Source organism: Lycium barbarum, chromosome 9 (assembly GCF_019175385.1).
Source record: "Lycium barbarum isolate Lr01 chromosome 9, ASM1917538v2, whole genome shotgun sequence".
Taxonomy (NCBI): Eukaryota; Viridiplantae; Streptophyta; class Magnoliopsida; order Solanales; family Solanaceae; genus Lycium; species Lycium barbarum.
The window spans coordinates 126,258,162-126,271,568 of NC_083345.1; the positions used below are offsets into that span (position 1 = coordinate 126,258,162).

A 13,407-nucleotide genomic window follows, 5' to 3' on the forward strand; every position below is an offset into this window, starting at 1 on the left:
AATTATGTTCTAACTTTCTAAGCTTGATGGTATGTAAATATTTATAAGCCTAAAGGACCTGTTTGGAAAGCCCCAATTGTGAATGTCATAAGGACCATGACCAAGCAATGTTTAATCGTTAATATAACAACATGCATAATTTTGAACTATTAAGGCACGGTAAGAAGCCTGCAGCTCGACGATATTGCTGAGTGTTGATTACATTATACTATATGCTTTCTGTAGGCGCTATAGCACATGATCTAGTTACTCCACAAACATAATGAGCTCGTAGCTTTCAAATACTAGCTAGGCGCTATAGTACATGATCTAGTTACTCCACAAAATGCCATAGCTATTTTTTCCTTTGACAACGTTAAGCTATTTATATATGTTTTTTTTTTCCTTTTTTTTTTTTCCTTGTGTGATAAATAGACGCAATTACTCGCAGCAGTCGCCAAGTACAGGCAAATACACAATGATGTCTGATAGGGATTTTGCTTGAGTGCCACCTACAGGCAAATAACAAGGAAACAAGGCAGCGTATCGGCTAGCAAGCCAAAAATCTTCATTCAACACTTTAGCTACAGAAGTTTTTGTGTTCCAAATAATTTTGGCAAAAGAGACTGCTGTAATATAGATATTAAAGCTGCAAAACAAGATGCCAAACTACACACTGCATCCTCAAACGAAATAAATACAATGGGTAAGTAAGTTCACTCAGCATTTAAAAATACTGGCTCCAATAAATCTTTCAAGTTGCAGGCTCTGCAAGCCTCTAGATTACATTTGGCGGATAAATTTCAATGTTTCAGGGGGTATGAACAGCTTCCAGTGTAGTTTGAATCAGTTATCTACTTCCAAGTATCTTTCACCTACAATGCAGGATGAAATCCAAGACTGGCATTTGCTTCTACCCGGTGCACTACTCTTCTGATACTCCAATCATGGCAGAACTCAAGGGCAAGCCGAAGAGCCGTTCCGAGTCCCAGCACAACTATTACCCCTGCACATTGCTTCTTGCTTTCAACGTGACAACGGACACTTTAAGGGTCGTTCGGCAGGAGGTATTAGAGAAAATAATGGTATTAGCTTAGTATTATTTAATCCCTTGTTTGGTAGTCTTTCCAATCTATGTATAACTAATACACTATTCTTATACATAGTAAACCATGGCATTAACAATACCAGTAGTATTCCTATTCTAATACACCCTATTCATTACTATGTAGAAATTATGCAATATTTAACACAACAAACCAAATAGTCAATAATGTCAGATTACTAATCCCAACATTACTAATACACCCCATTCAGTACTATTCTTGTACACCCAACCAAACGACCTCTAACAGTTCTAATTTCCAAGTTTTGACAACAGACGACTAATGAGAAGCTGAAAAGATCAAGAGCATGTACCGATAATGATGTTCACAGGCAGTGCAGAGACTCCAAGTGTAATGGATATTAACACATCCAGAAAGAGGCCACCAATGAGGATACAAAATGCTACCCAAAGTGGATTAAGACAACCCTGTACAAACTGACTGATTTAGAAGTAATACAGAAGACATCATGAGTTCAAAGCAGGAGCTTGGGAAAGTGTAATATTCCTTACTCTATCCCGCTCTTGGGAAATATTTGTCCCTCTAAAAGAAGGATCCACTCTCCAAATCCAGTAACTTGTCTGCCATCCATAAAATAATGCAATCAAAACATAATTACAAGAGTATCTATCCCAATAATTTGTAGCTGACTAATCTTTGAGCTTATATCTTTTTCTGAGTCATATATACTTAAATTAAGAATCTGGATCCACATTAGTCATTTGTTTCTAACCAGATATAAAATTTTAAATCAGTAGAAAATTTGTCATAGAAAAAATAAGGGCATCTCTATCCATATTTTTGGAGCCACAAAAAAAAAAAAAAAAAAAAAGGAAAAGGAAAAAAATGAAATTACTATGTTACGGAAATGGACATTGGGCCTAACTCAAAACTGTAAAACTCACAAAAACAGTCAAAAAATTCTCTCTAGAAACATAAGCACTCTGTACACTTTCAACCGTTGGTCCGTAATGGTCACGTCGAAACTCAATTCTGAAGAAAACACAGGAAAAAGAACCTATGCAACAGCTATTAACCTGTCTACGAGTACAAATTCGGCTAATCTCCGACATGCTCGAGAATGGTGGTCACCAAACAGATCACTCATAATGGTGTACCAGCTGTGATATTCAAGGCCAAGGATTACTTTGGAACCACGGCTGAAAAATGTCGACTAACAATCTGGGTCGATTCTCAAAACCTAGGCCCCAAATCGAAAGACTTAGATCAAAATTCAAAGAACTCTTCCCGATTAAGGGGTCTGCTAAAATCGGAGTCTTCGATAATGATATTGTGTTTCTTGATTTTATCAATGAAGATGATTTCAATACGGTGTGGTTCAAAAGAATGTTCACAATCGACAGATTGCAAATGTGGTTGCAGAAGTGGTTTCCCAATTTCAAACCCGATGAAGATATACTTATAGCTCATGTTTGGGTTCTGCTTCCAGGTATCCCCTTTCATCTCCACACATGGCATTTTGTAAAACAAATTGTTAGCAATACGGGCACTGCCCTCACCCTAGATGCTGCTACTTTGGTTCGACTAGGCCAAGTATGGCTAAGGTTCGGGTGGAGGTTGATTTACTTAAGAATCTCCCAGACTCTGTTTATGTTGGGCTTGGAACATGATGAATCCCCATTAAAAAGGTTATTATCAGAAAATCGAGTATGAAAATATACCAAAGATTTGTAAGCATTGTAAGAAGCTAGGTCATAACATATTGAATTGTAGAGTGTTGGAAAGGATTAGAGCCAAGGCTTCCAAAGATGCTGGAAAGTTCACTAACTGAAGAGGGATCCGATGGTACCACAAATTTGGAAGAAAGTGAAGACAAAGGAGAGGCGAAAAACAATGAAAGTTTAGGCAAGATTGGGCAGATTTCTGAGGCAGTGAATAAGAATGAAAATGGGGATGGACAGAAGCTTGAGGCTGAGATCACAAAAGAGGCGGACATGGAAAACAAAAGGAAAATTCACAAGGCCACGATGGCTAGGCAGAACATCAGCAAAAAGAAAAAAACCAGAAAAAGATAGTGCCTACGAAGAAAAGCAATGTTGTTTTTCAGCCAGCTACAACTCATATAAGAAACAAGTCTAGGACTGCTATTTAAGAAGCTAATTCTTCCCAGTCTAAGGGTAAGGATGACACACAGCAGGACCAAAATGACAATAATGCAGTTAACAACTCTGTTGATCAGAACAAGGTCGTTATGGATGGGGCAGAACTGAGCAGTCATGTTGGTGAAGTCAATGCTAGAACTGATAAGGTAACGATATAACAGAACAAAGGGAAAATGAAGAACGAAGGGGATAGCATGACAGGAAGCAACTCTAGGCATGAGATCACTGGAAACTCTGATAATAGTGACGATGTCATAGAGAACACTTATCAATCTGATAGTGAAGCACTGGTCAACAACACAAAGTTCAGGATGATCTCAATAATATTAATCTATCTACCAGTTACAATTGGTTGTGGACCTTAGGTGTGATCCAACTACTGAGAAGTCTATTTAGCAATATGAGGAACAATGTGTGAATCGAGTTACCTCATGACCGTATACAAGACACCTTCACGCTCAATGAGGAGACCAAATCACTGGAATTCAGAATCGATTCTTCTAAAGAACAAGCAGATCATATCTCTGATCAAGACAGGGAAGGCAACAACAAAACAAATGACATACAAGAAAAAGGGGAAGAAGCAGACAAAGAAAGAAAGGCAACAAGCTAAAAGAAAGGCGCATTGCCTCATCAAGAAAGGAGGTCAACAGACAAAATGACACTAGCCAAGTTTCCCTTTTTTTTTTTTTTTTTTTTTTGGCTAAGGTAAAAGTAAGCCAAGTTTCCCATGATTAATGCAATCTATTCGAATATTAGGGGCGTGAGGGGTGTCAATGGGACGGTTCGGTCGGTTATTTTAAAAAAATTATACCATCTCAATTTTTCGGTTATTTTATTTTGTATAACCAAAATTAAACTTTTTGAGACCGTCCCATCATCTCGGTTTTTCTTCGGTATCGGTACGGTTCGGTTAATTTTCGGTTATTTTAGTTTTAAAGTGTCGCCTAAAAATACACCACCATTAAAATGTAACGACACAGACCTCCACAAACCTATTTGTAGTACACCATCAAATAAAGCTTCTATTTGTTTCTTATGAAATATTTAATGTAAAAGCTATTGAAAAAACTACACAAAGTAATTCAACTGATATGTGTTATATCAAGTAGCAAGACAACAACGATTGCATCATCGCGACGTGAATCCTCACTGATTGACCAGGGAGAAGAATAACTTGCCAAAGACAACAATGTTGAATTGAGCCAAAACAAACATTAGCTTGTAGGCCACAGGAACCACAATTTAAATTTGATACATATACATCAAGCACCATAGTAGAGGAGACCAAGATGGAGGTAAACTTTTGTTAGTGCTAACTATAACAAAAAATGCCTACTTAAATCATCTAAATCTATGACTGTATGACTATGTATACGAAGTATCCTTTTGAAACTAAATCCAATCAACTAAAGGCCCAAAATTTAGTGGCCAAAATTCTTTTTTATATTTCAAAGAGAACTTATAAAATATATTTTATATATTCATTTAACATACTTGTAATATATAAAATATATTTCATACATGTAAGGCTATTCGGTTCGGTTCGGGAATTTTTCGGTTTTTTGTATAAATTAAAAAGACCACCCTAATTATTCGGGACGGTTATAAGCTTAAATAAAAATCCACGGTTTTATTGAAAAAACACTATAAATCGGTTCGGTATGGTTCGGTTCGGTCGGTTTTTCATATTTTTTTGACACCCCCGCGTGATATCAAAAAAGGCTATTCATAGACTAAAACACCTAGTTAACATTAACAAACTAATTTGTGTTGCAATTTCAGAACCGCTTGTTGATATGAACAAGATTGAAGGATACCTAGGATTTCAAAACTGTCAAGCCAATACAAATCGCAAAATATGATGTTTTTGGAGCTGCTTGGATAATGCCACTATATTATCCAATGATGACTAACAAATGACACTCAGTTACAATGATTCCACGAATAACAACAGTTACTTCGCTACTGCCAGTCTCTACAAAATGTACATCTTTGGAAAGGAAAGATGTTTGGGATAGCTAAGAAAATATTAGCACCCTACTGTTTTCCCAGTAGTAAATTCTTGTCCTAGAGATATGACAAGGGCCAGGCCGAGGATCTTATTGGATCATTCATGGCTAACACCCTACTTCTTTCCTTGCAGATACTTTAGTTAACGTTCCAGCTGAGGCTTGACCATCCATTACTCATTCCAATCCCAGTTGAGGTGAGTCGTCTGCACTAGCCGTGAAAGCTTCCAGTTATTCTTTATTTTTTTTCCTGTTATACTTGTAGGGCTTAAAGATTTTTTTTTTCCTGTTATACTTGTAGGGCTTAAACCCAGCATCTTATGTTTTTGAATGTTCACTTAGATGCTTCGTGACGAGACTTGCCGGATTTGGGATTTCCGTTGCTTACATATTTTGTTGTTTTGTGTTTACTACGTTGTGAGGATGGATGTGGATGTAGATAATTGGTTGGGTGTAGACGGGTTGATTACAGGGATTTTGGGGATGCTCCTGTTATAGAGGAAATTTTGCTGAAATTGTCACTAAATTCTGCCATAGTTGTGTTTAATCAGTAAGAATCTAAATGAGTATTGAATTATGTCCAACTAAGACGCATTTCGGTTCGCTTGGTGCATAGAAGTCTGCTAAGTGCCAATTACGGCCCTCGGGATTTCGTTCGTGATAGAACACCCAAGGGAGGCAGGTGCAGTCAAATGCGCAAGTTCAAAAACCTGTGAGCTGAAAGGCCAGAAGGATATTCATGCTTAAAAAAATCAGTCTAGCTTGAAGGCTGAAGCACCCAGCAACAACTTCAAATAGAGAGCGAAAAGAATGCATTACTAATGTTTAAAGAGATCCAATGTCCAGCCTTCATCCAGAATTATTGCTATCCAAACAAAGATAAGTACTTACAGGTGCATGAGACTCTGGAGATGCCACATTGGCAGCTACTTGCCTGCATAAAATGGCAAACCTACATCAATATACTGTCTTATAGGAAAAACAAGATTAAAATGCTCTTAGTCTATCACTTACTGGCATATTTCACATTTATTTGAACCTCTAGTATTAAACCATGTTTCTATGCATGTCAGATGTGCTTTTGCCAATCCACCACGACAATGGCATCCAAGATCGATCAACTCTTCTTCCTTTTCCTCTTGACATACTCTGCAAGAATATCACAGAAAACAAATTTCAAAGAATTTCAAACTGGACCAGTGCCTCATTCTTTAAATTTTAAAAAGCTGCTTCAGAGACTTTCCAAAGTACATAAAAACTTCAAAGGTTGGTAATCTGAATATGGAAATCAAAAAATAAAAAATAAAATGATTGGCACTCTCAATATTAAATAAAAAATAAAACGTCATTTTGCTGAATGAATATAAAAAAGAGTACCTTAAAAGGTCCTTCTCTTTTGTAAATATCATATACTTAATCAACCAGGATTTGCTAGCCTGTTTTAATTTAATTATGGACATCAAGTTAATTCTCTGTTTTTTAATAAACTGATTCAAATATGAATCCTGTAAGCATTCCGAACTCACATATTTCGGTGATTCCTTTTCAATTTTTAATCTCTTGCTAGTTATTTGTTGTACTCTACCATTCAACTACACAAAAGTGATGTATAATGAGCACTACCTCTACTTGGATCATGATTATAAAAACACATCAAATTCACAGCAGCTCATGATGCAGAGCTAAATCCTAGCGAGAACAAAAGGTCATAGTGTCGAAAAGGAAGAAGGTATGGGAACTTCATTTACGGTTAGTATATCCAGATACCATCATAGAATACAAAGTCAATGCGATATTGATCAATAAGCTACTTCGGACATGGTTACAGAAATAGATCATTTTACAACAGCCCTGGAAGAAAAAGCTAAATCATGGTAGAACAAGAGATCTTCCAAGAAGGTGGTCTCACCAAGCAAGATTTCTTCTTTTTGGCTTATTCAATCCAGATGTGGCTACAATGCAAACATTGCACATAAAAAGGGCGAAATAAGGATCAAAAAGTTTGAAAAATATAGAGGGTTAACATTAAGGACCCGTTTGGCGATAAAAGTTATGACCCGTTTGGCGATAAAAGTTATTCACTTTTTTCCGGGATAAGTTTTCACGTTATTTGAAAATCAGGGTTTGGCCATGAAAATTCCATATCCAACTTGAAGTTGTATTTCAAGTTTGGAGAACAGCTTATAACCTGTTTTCCAACTCACTTTTCACTTTTGAAATTGTATTTAAGTACATTCAAGCATGAGCATTATTCCATATATTCTTTGCAAAAAGCATAACCAAACACAACTCCATAAATTCAATAAGTGAGAGTATTTGGAATCTATTGGCCAAACACCTAGTAAAACTTTACATGGTGCTTATGAGAAATCAGTAAAGAAATACGTCGTAAGTCGTAAACTTTATGCAAGTAGAAGAGCTAGAAACCTGCATTGTTCATGAAGACTATGATTCCTGGATAAGTACGGCTTCTTAGGAGACTCTGCAATTTCTATTTTCTCAATGGTGGAAATATTCCCAACCGGGTCTGTGGTTAGTGTGGCAGCCTGGGAGTTGAGTGATTCGACTGCAGAAACCACTATCGTGAGTTCAGATTGATCCACTGCTAAGTCATGATTGCTGGCCTCCGCACTCTGCTTTTCAATATCATATGGATCATCGCAGTCGGTACTATCATGCCGGACTACACCGACATCTTGCATTGGTAACAAAATATAAAGGACCAACCCAGCCAACACGTTGCTATCCTTGTGCAACCCTCCTATATAAAAACAGGCTCAGACTCAATATAAAGCTGATATTATTTTGTTGACTATACCCATACTCACCAGATAAACCTGAATCAAGCAAACAATTAGACTTGTTCAAATGCAAATTTCAACATAGAAATCACATGAATTCTTTTTTGGTTTTCAATGTTTACTTAAATAAAGGGAGTACACACACATGTCAATATCTAACTGGGAGCAACTGATCCATCAAAGATGTACAGAAGCAAAAAAGTAACAGAAATTAAATGAAAAAAGAAGACCCATTTGAGCAGAATCCACATCGAAAACAAGTACCCAACTCATAATTCTCCTGTTTCAATCCCACAATTGTCGTGCTTTACCATTCCAATTAGATATTTGTGCAAAATTATTGTTTTCATCGATTTTTAACATTGAAGTAACCTATTATGAAACAGGAAAAAATAAAGAGAAGTAGAAACATTGTTAGGTAAAGATATAGAAATGTTGAGACTAGAGAGAGAGAGAGAGAGACCTGAGAGTAACGGTGATTCAATGGGAAAATTGTAGTAGTGGAGCGGACGGAAGTGGATACTCACCAACTGCCAAATAAAAATGTGGATTTCTTTTATTTACTTTGGCCGCCACGGTTGGTTTCTGGAGAAGATTGAATACCAAACAAGTACCTACGTTAGAATAAGGGACCAGTTTGACTAGCCAAGGTCCAAACTCACTTAGAATTATGATTAAGTTAAGTGGCTAAATTTAATAAACTTTTAAAAAATATAAAAAAAAACCCCAACTTAACTCCAACCCCCCAAATCCATTTATATCAAAATCAAAACCCATTTATTTCAAAAAAAAAAAAAAAATAGTTCATCATCATACGCTCAAAATCAACCGTCCCTCTGGTCTTCACTGCTTGTTCTTCCTCTCCGAAACCGACGAACTTGTTCTTCCTCTGCGTCACAAAGCTCCATCGTTGCTGTTGTTTTTGTTCTTGTCTCCTCTAGGGTTACGGAAAATAGTGCTTGCACTTTTGCTGATTTTTTCCAATAGCTACCGTGGTTGTTACAACAGCTTCAGCACCTGTTTGACAAAATCAAACAACTGCTGAGATTGCATGCTTACGAAACCCTTATTTAGTGTATTTGTTTAATTCTTGTGGCTGTGATTGTAAATAGCGTAAACTGGTAGTGAAATTTACATTTTTGTTGTTGTTGTTGTTGTTGTTGTCCTTCTATGGTTTAGGAAAAAGGGGTTTGCATTTGTTTTGATTTTTCCGACAGATTACTTAGTTGTTCGAAAAAATCATATAGTTGCTGAGGAAGTTGTTGCAACTGTTTGATATTATCAAACAAGAATTGAATCTGTTGCAACAACTTCAATATTTGTTGTACTTGTTTGATTAACTGCTATAATTTTTTCTCCCTGTTTATTTTGAATGATGCACAAATTAATTGATAGATTTCTGTTTACCTCCTGTGTGTAGATAAAATGTCTCCAACTAAAAGAAAAAATCAGAACTCTACTACGACATCAACTAGAGTTAGTAAAAGAACTAAGATAAAACATCATTAGATCATTATGAACGAGTAAGAGTATTTCTGAAACAGCAAATGAATCTCCAAGTCATAGTCAGCATGAAAAATAATCTAAAGACTGGGAGGAGGACTCAGAGGCCAAAGAAGCCTCTCAAGTAGAAAAAGAAATAAGGTTTGAAGATTACAAAAAAAAAAAAAGAGTTGAAAATACACATTCTCAACAGAAATCTACCCAGGAAGGAGACGATGTGGATGATGATGATACACATTCTACAAATAAAGCTTCCCAATGAGGATCTGAACATGAATATGATCAAGTAGAAGATGGAACTGATGAAGATGAAGATGATAATAATATCACATTTGTTCGAAGGTTGACGATGATAGGTGTATTTTAAAAAATCAACATGATGAGAATGTCAAGTCTTTTACTGCCGAGTCTTCTAGATTTGGGAGTGATCCCAACAGACCTTCCACCGATAGTTCTCAGAAGTATTAGTCTTGATAAGTACGACGTCAAGATGTCTTTGGACAAACACAGAGATTTGAATGGTGATGTTGGGTGTGGTAGATAAGGAATTGGAGCCCTAACGTGGACTAATGAACAATTTATTTAAAGTATATTATTTGTACCCCTAAGTATGTTTAAGTTGTGTTTTTTGGAACCCCAAGGTGGGTTGATGAACATTTATGTTTAAGCTATGTATTTTATGTTCTTGGAGCACTAAGGTGGATGTTGAACAAATTATTTATTTTATGTGTTCAGTATATGTTTTATATGATCAGTATGTATTTTATGTTCAATCTATATTTTCTATCTTAGATAGCAGCGTTGTTGCAAAAAATTAAACAGAAGGTGCCACAACTCATACAGTTGCTGCAACAACTTAAAAATTGTTGGAAACAAGTCACTTGAGTTGTTGCAACAACTGATAAATTATTCGAATAGTTTCAAACAAGTCACTTGAATTGTTGCAACAACTGAGAAATTATTGGAATAGTTTCAAACAAGTCACCTGAATTGTTGCAACAACCAATGATGAAGTTGGAATAGTTCCAAACAAGTCACAAATTTGTTTGCAACAACTCAGGAATTATTGGGATAGCTTCAAACAAGTTACAGGGTTGTTGCAACTTCTGAATGAATTGTTGGAATTATTCCCAACAAGTCTCACATTTGTTGCAACTTCTGATAGAACTGTTGTAATTGTTTCCAACAAGTATCAAAGTTGTTGCAGCAACTTATCAATTGTTGCAACATTTCACTCTATTGCGTCAAAAACTATAATTATTGTTTAAGACTATCACTAAATATCATTGAAACACTTTGTTGATCAAGTAAATCACGTCAGATCACTCTATTGATCACTCGATTTAGGTTGACTCTACTTAGTTGATCATCCATTATGATCAAATTACTGTCTAATTGATTAAGGATATCATTAGATATGTGTATTGGTCACTAAATATCATTGAAACACTTTGTTGATCATTAAATATGGTTGAATCAAGTAATTCACTTCAAATCACTCTATTGATCATTCGTAGGATGACTACACTTAGTTGATCATCTATTATGATCAAATTACTATCTAATTAATAAAATATATCATTAGATATGTGTATTGATCACCAAATATCATTGAAACACTTTGTTGATCATTAAATATGGTTGAATCAAGTAATTCATGTCAAATCACTCTATTGATCATTCGTAGGACGAGTACACTTAGTTGATCATCTATTATGATCAAATTACTATCTAATTAATAAAAGATATCATTAGATATGTGTATTGATCACAAAATATCATTGAAACACTTTGTTGATCATTAAATATGGTCAAATCAAGTAATCATTCACGTCAAATCACTCTATTGATAACTTGATTTAGGTTTATTACACTTAGTTGATCATCTATTATGATTAAATTACTATCTAACTAATTAAGGATATCATTAGATATATATGCATTAATCATTAAATATGGCCGAATCAAGTAATTCATGTCAGATCATTATATTGATCGCTCGATTTAGATTGAATACACTTAGAATTGCCTGATTTGTTGCAACAATTGCAATATCTGTTGCAACAAGTAACATAGTTGTTGCAACAAATCTCAATACTTGTTGGAACAATCCCAACAACTAACATAGTTGTTACAACAAGTCCCAGTACTTGTTGGAAAAACTACAACAAGTAATATAGTTGCTGCTACAAGTCTGGTCACTTGTTGGAAACCTAACAAGTAACACAGTTGTTGCAACAGATCTTGTTACTGGTTGAAGACTATTTCACGGATTTTCAACATGGCATAAGTTATTAGTTGATGCAACAAATCAAGTTAGTTGTTAGAAAAATCAGAACAACTAACATAGTTGTTGCAATGAGTCCAGTACTTGTTGGAAAAATTACAAAAAGTAATATAGTTGCTGTAACAAGTCCTGTTACTTGTTGGAAAACCCCAACAAGTAACAAAGCTGTTGCAACATATATTGTTACTTGTTGAAAGTGTTCAGCAATTTCATTTGTGATTTGAACAAGATCAACATGCTATATAAATCAAGTTCACAAACTTTAACAACAAAATTTATTATTACAAGTAAGAACAAGATTAACATGTCATGTAATCCAAGTTCACAAACATCAACCAAAGAATTTATTATTACAAATAAGAACACAATCAACAACTATGGAGCATTTCAGTCTGGGCATGTAGTTCTCTTGTGGCCAATCCTTTTGCATATGGAGAATTTATTTTTCTTCGTTGGAAATGATTCCCTGACTCCACGCCTCCTCTTTGTCCACCTTCTTCTCGGTTTGCCCGCTTCAACATTTGGAGGAGGTATTTCTCTCTCTAAAATCTCCAGAGGAACTTCTCAAGATTCTTCAGAAGGCATATGATGAATCTCCTCACAGTATGCAATTATTTATACAACATCCCTAACAGTTGTTGCAACATTTAATATAGAAGTTGCAACAACTGCATAAATGTTGCAAGTGTTGAGACGTCTACAACAGCTGTTGCAACTTCTTTATTAGTTGTTGTAATAAATTCAGAAGCTCTTATACAACAACTTTATCACTTGTTGCGACAACTGTAACTGCTACTGTAAATTATTGGAAAAACAGTAGCTATACCCAGATGAACAATTGTCACAAAACAACATTGTTTTGCTTGCCAAATGATCGGAAATCACCTATAAAGTAATGCCCAATGCTACACGAACTAAATTTACTCCAGAAATTGTGTAAATTGGGTGGATTCGTTTTTTTTCTTGAGCATTTTTTTTTTCTAAATGAAGAAGAAGCAAGGGAGAATGGAATGAAGAAGAAGAAGAAGAAGAAGAAGAAGAACAACAACAACAACAAAAGAAGAAAAAGTAGAAAGAAGAGGAAGAGGAGGAGGAGGGGAAAATGGCTGAAGAAGTTGTGGTCCAAAGAAGAAAAAGATGTCTTTGGTTGCTAAAGAAATTGGCTCCTTTTTTTTTTTTTTTTTTTGACCCCTTTTAGGTAATTTAGGATTTTTTATAAGTTGGGCCAAAGTGTTAAAAAAAAAAAAAAAACTCGAGGGCAAATCTAAAAATGTGTCAAACTTCATTAATCACTAACCCAAATTTTATAACTCCTACTCAATAAAAATGACTTGAGTTGCTCCAACTTAAATTTGAAACTTGTTTGTCACCCTTAATTAATTGTCCTGGTTTCTAGATTAAAACATTATTATGCCCTTCTCCCCTGATGACTCTATTCTTAACTGCAGCAACTAGGTTATTATTCTTGCAAAATTAAAATATATGTACGGACTACTAATGAACTTCTAAAATGACAAAATGTCTTCTTTAATAAAGTTTGAATTTTCTAATTTGTAACTTACGACAAAACTTTCATTTAATCAGCACTGTCTATAT

General features: G+C 35.3%; 1 protein-coding gene across 5 annotated transcripts; it reads right to left on the minus strand.

Annotated features, from left to right (window-relative positions):
* Positions 1 to 523: 523 nt before the first annotated feature.
* On the minus strand, positions 524 to 8,671 carry LOC132609975 (uncharacterized). Of its 5 annotated transcripts, none has more exons than XM_060324208.1 (7): positions 8,549 to 8,671; positions 7,648 to 7,981; positions 6,235 to 6,369; positions 6,112 to 6,154; positions 1,598 to 1,666; positions 1,399 to 1,513; positions 524 to 985 (listed from the first exon to the last, which is right to left on the minus strand). In XM_060324208.1, exons 2-7 carry the CDS (start codon positions 7,920 to 7,922, stop codon positions 855 to 857), a joined length of 768 nt encoding a protein of 255 aa, XP_060180191.1. In that variant the 5' UTR covers positions 7,923 to 7,981; positions 8,549 to 8,671; the 3' UTR covers positions 524 to 854. The 5 variants fall into 5 exon arrangements, with proteins under 5 accessions (XP_060180191.1, XP_060180188.1, XP_060180190.1 ...); XM_060324205.1 differs by having other exon boundaries at positions 8,485 to 8,638; XM_060324207.1 differs by having other exon boundaries at positions 7,648 to 8,057; positions 8,485 to 8,594.
* Positions 8,672 to 13,407: the final 4,736 nt, after the last annotated feature.

What these genes read in the sequence shown, in the direction of transcription:
- LOC132609975 (XM_060324204.1), bottom strand. An exon ending in TTTCCCAAGAGCGGGATAGA is followed by an intron (nt 1,514 to 1,597) that starts GTAAGGAATATT and finishes CAGTTTGTACAG; the next exon opens with GGTTGTCTTAATCCACTTTG. An exon ending in GCCTGTGAACATCATTATCG is followed by an intron (nt 986 to 1,398) that starts GTACATGCTCTT and finishes AGCAATGTGCAG; the next exon opens with GGGTAATAGTTGTGCTGGGA.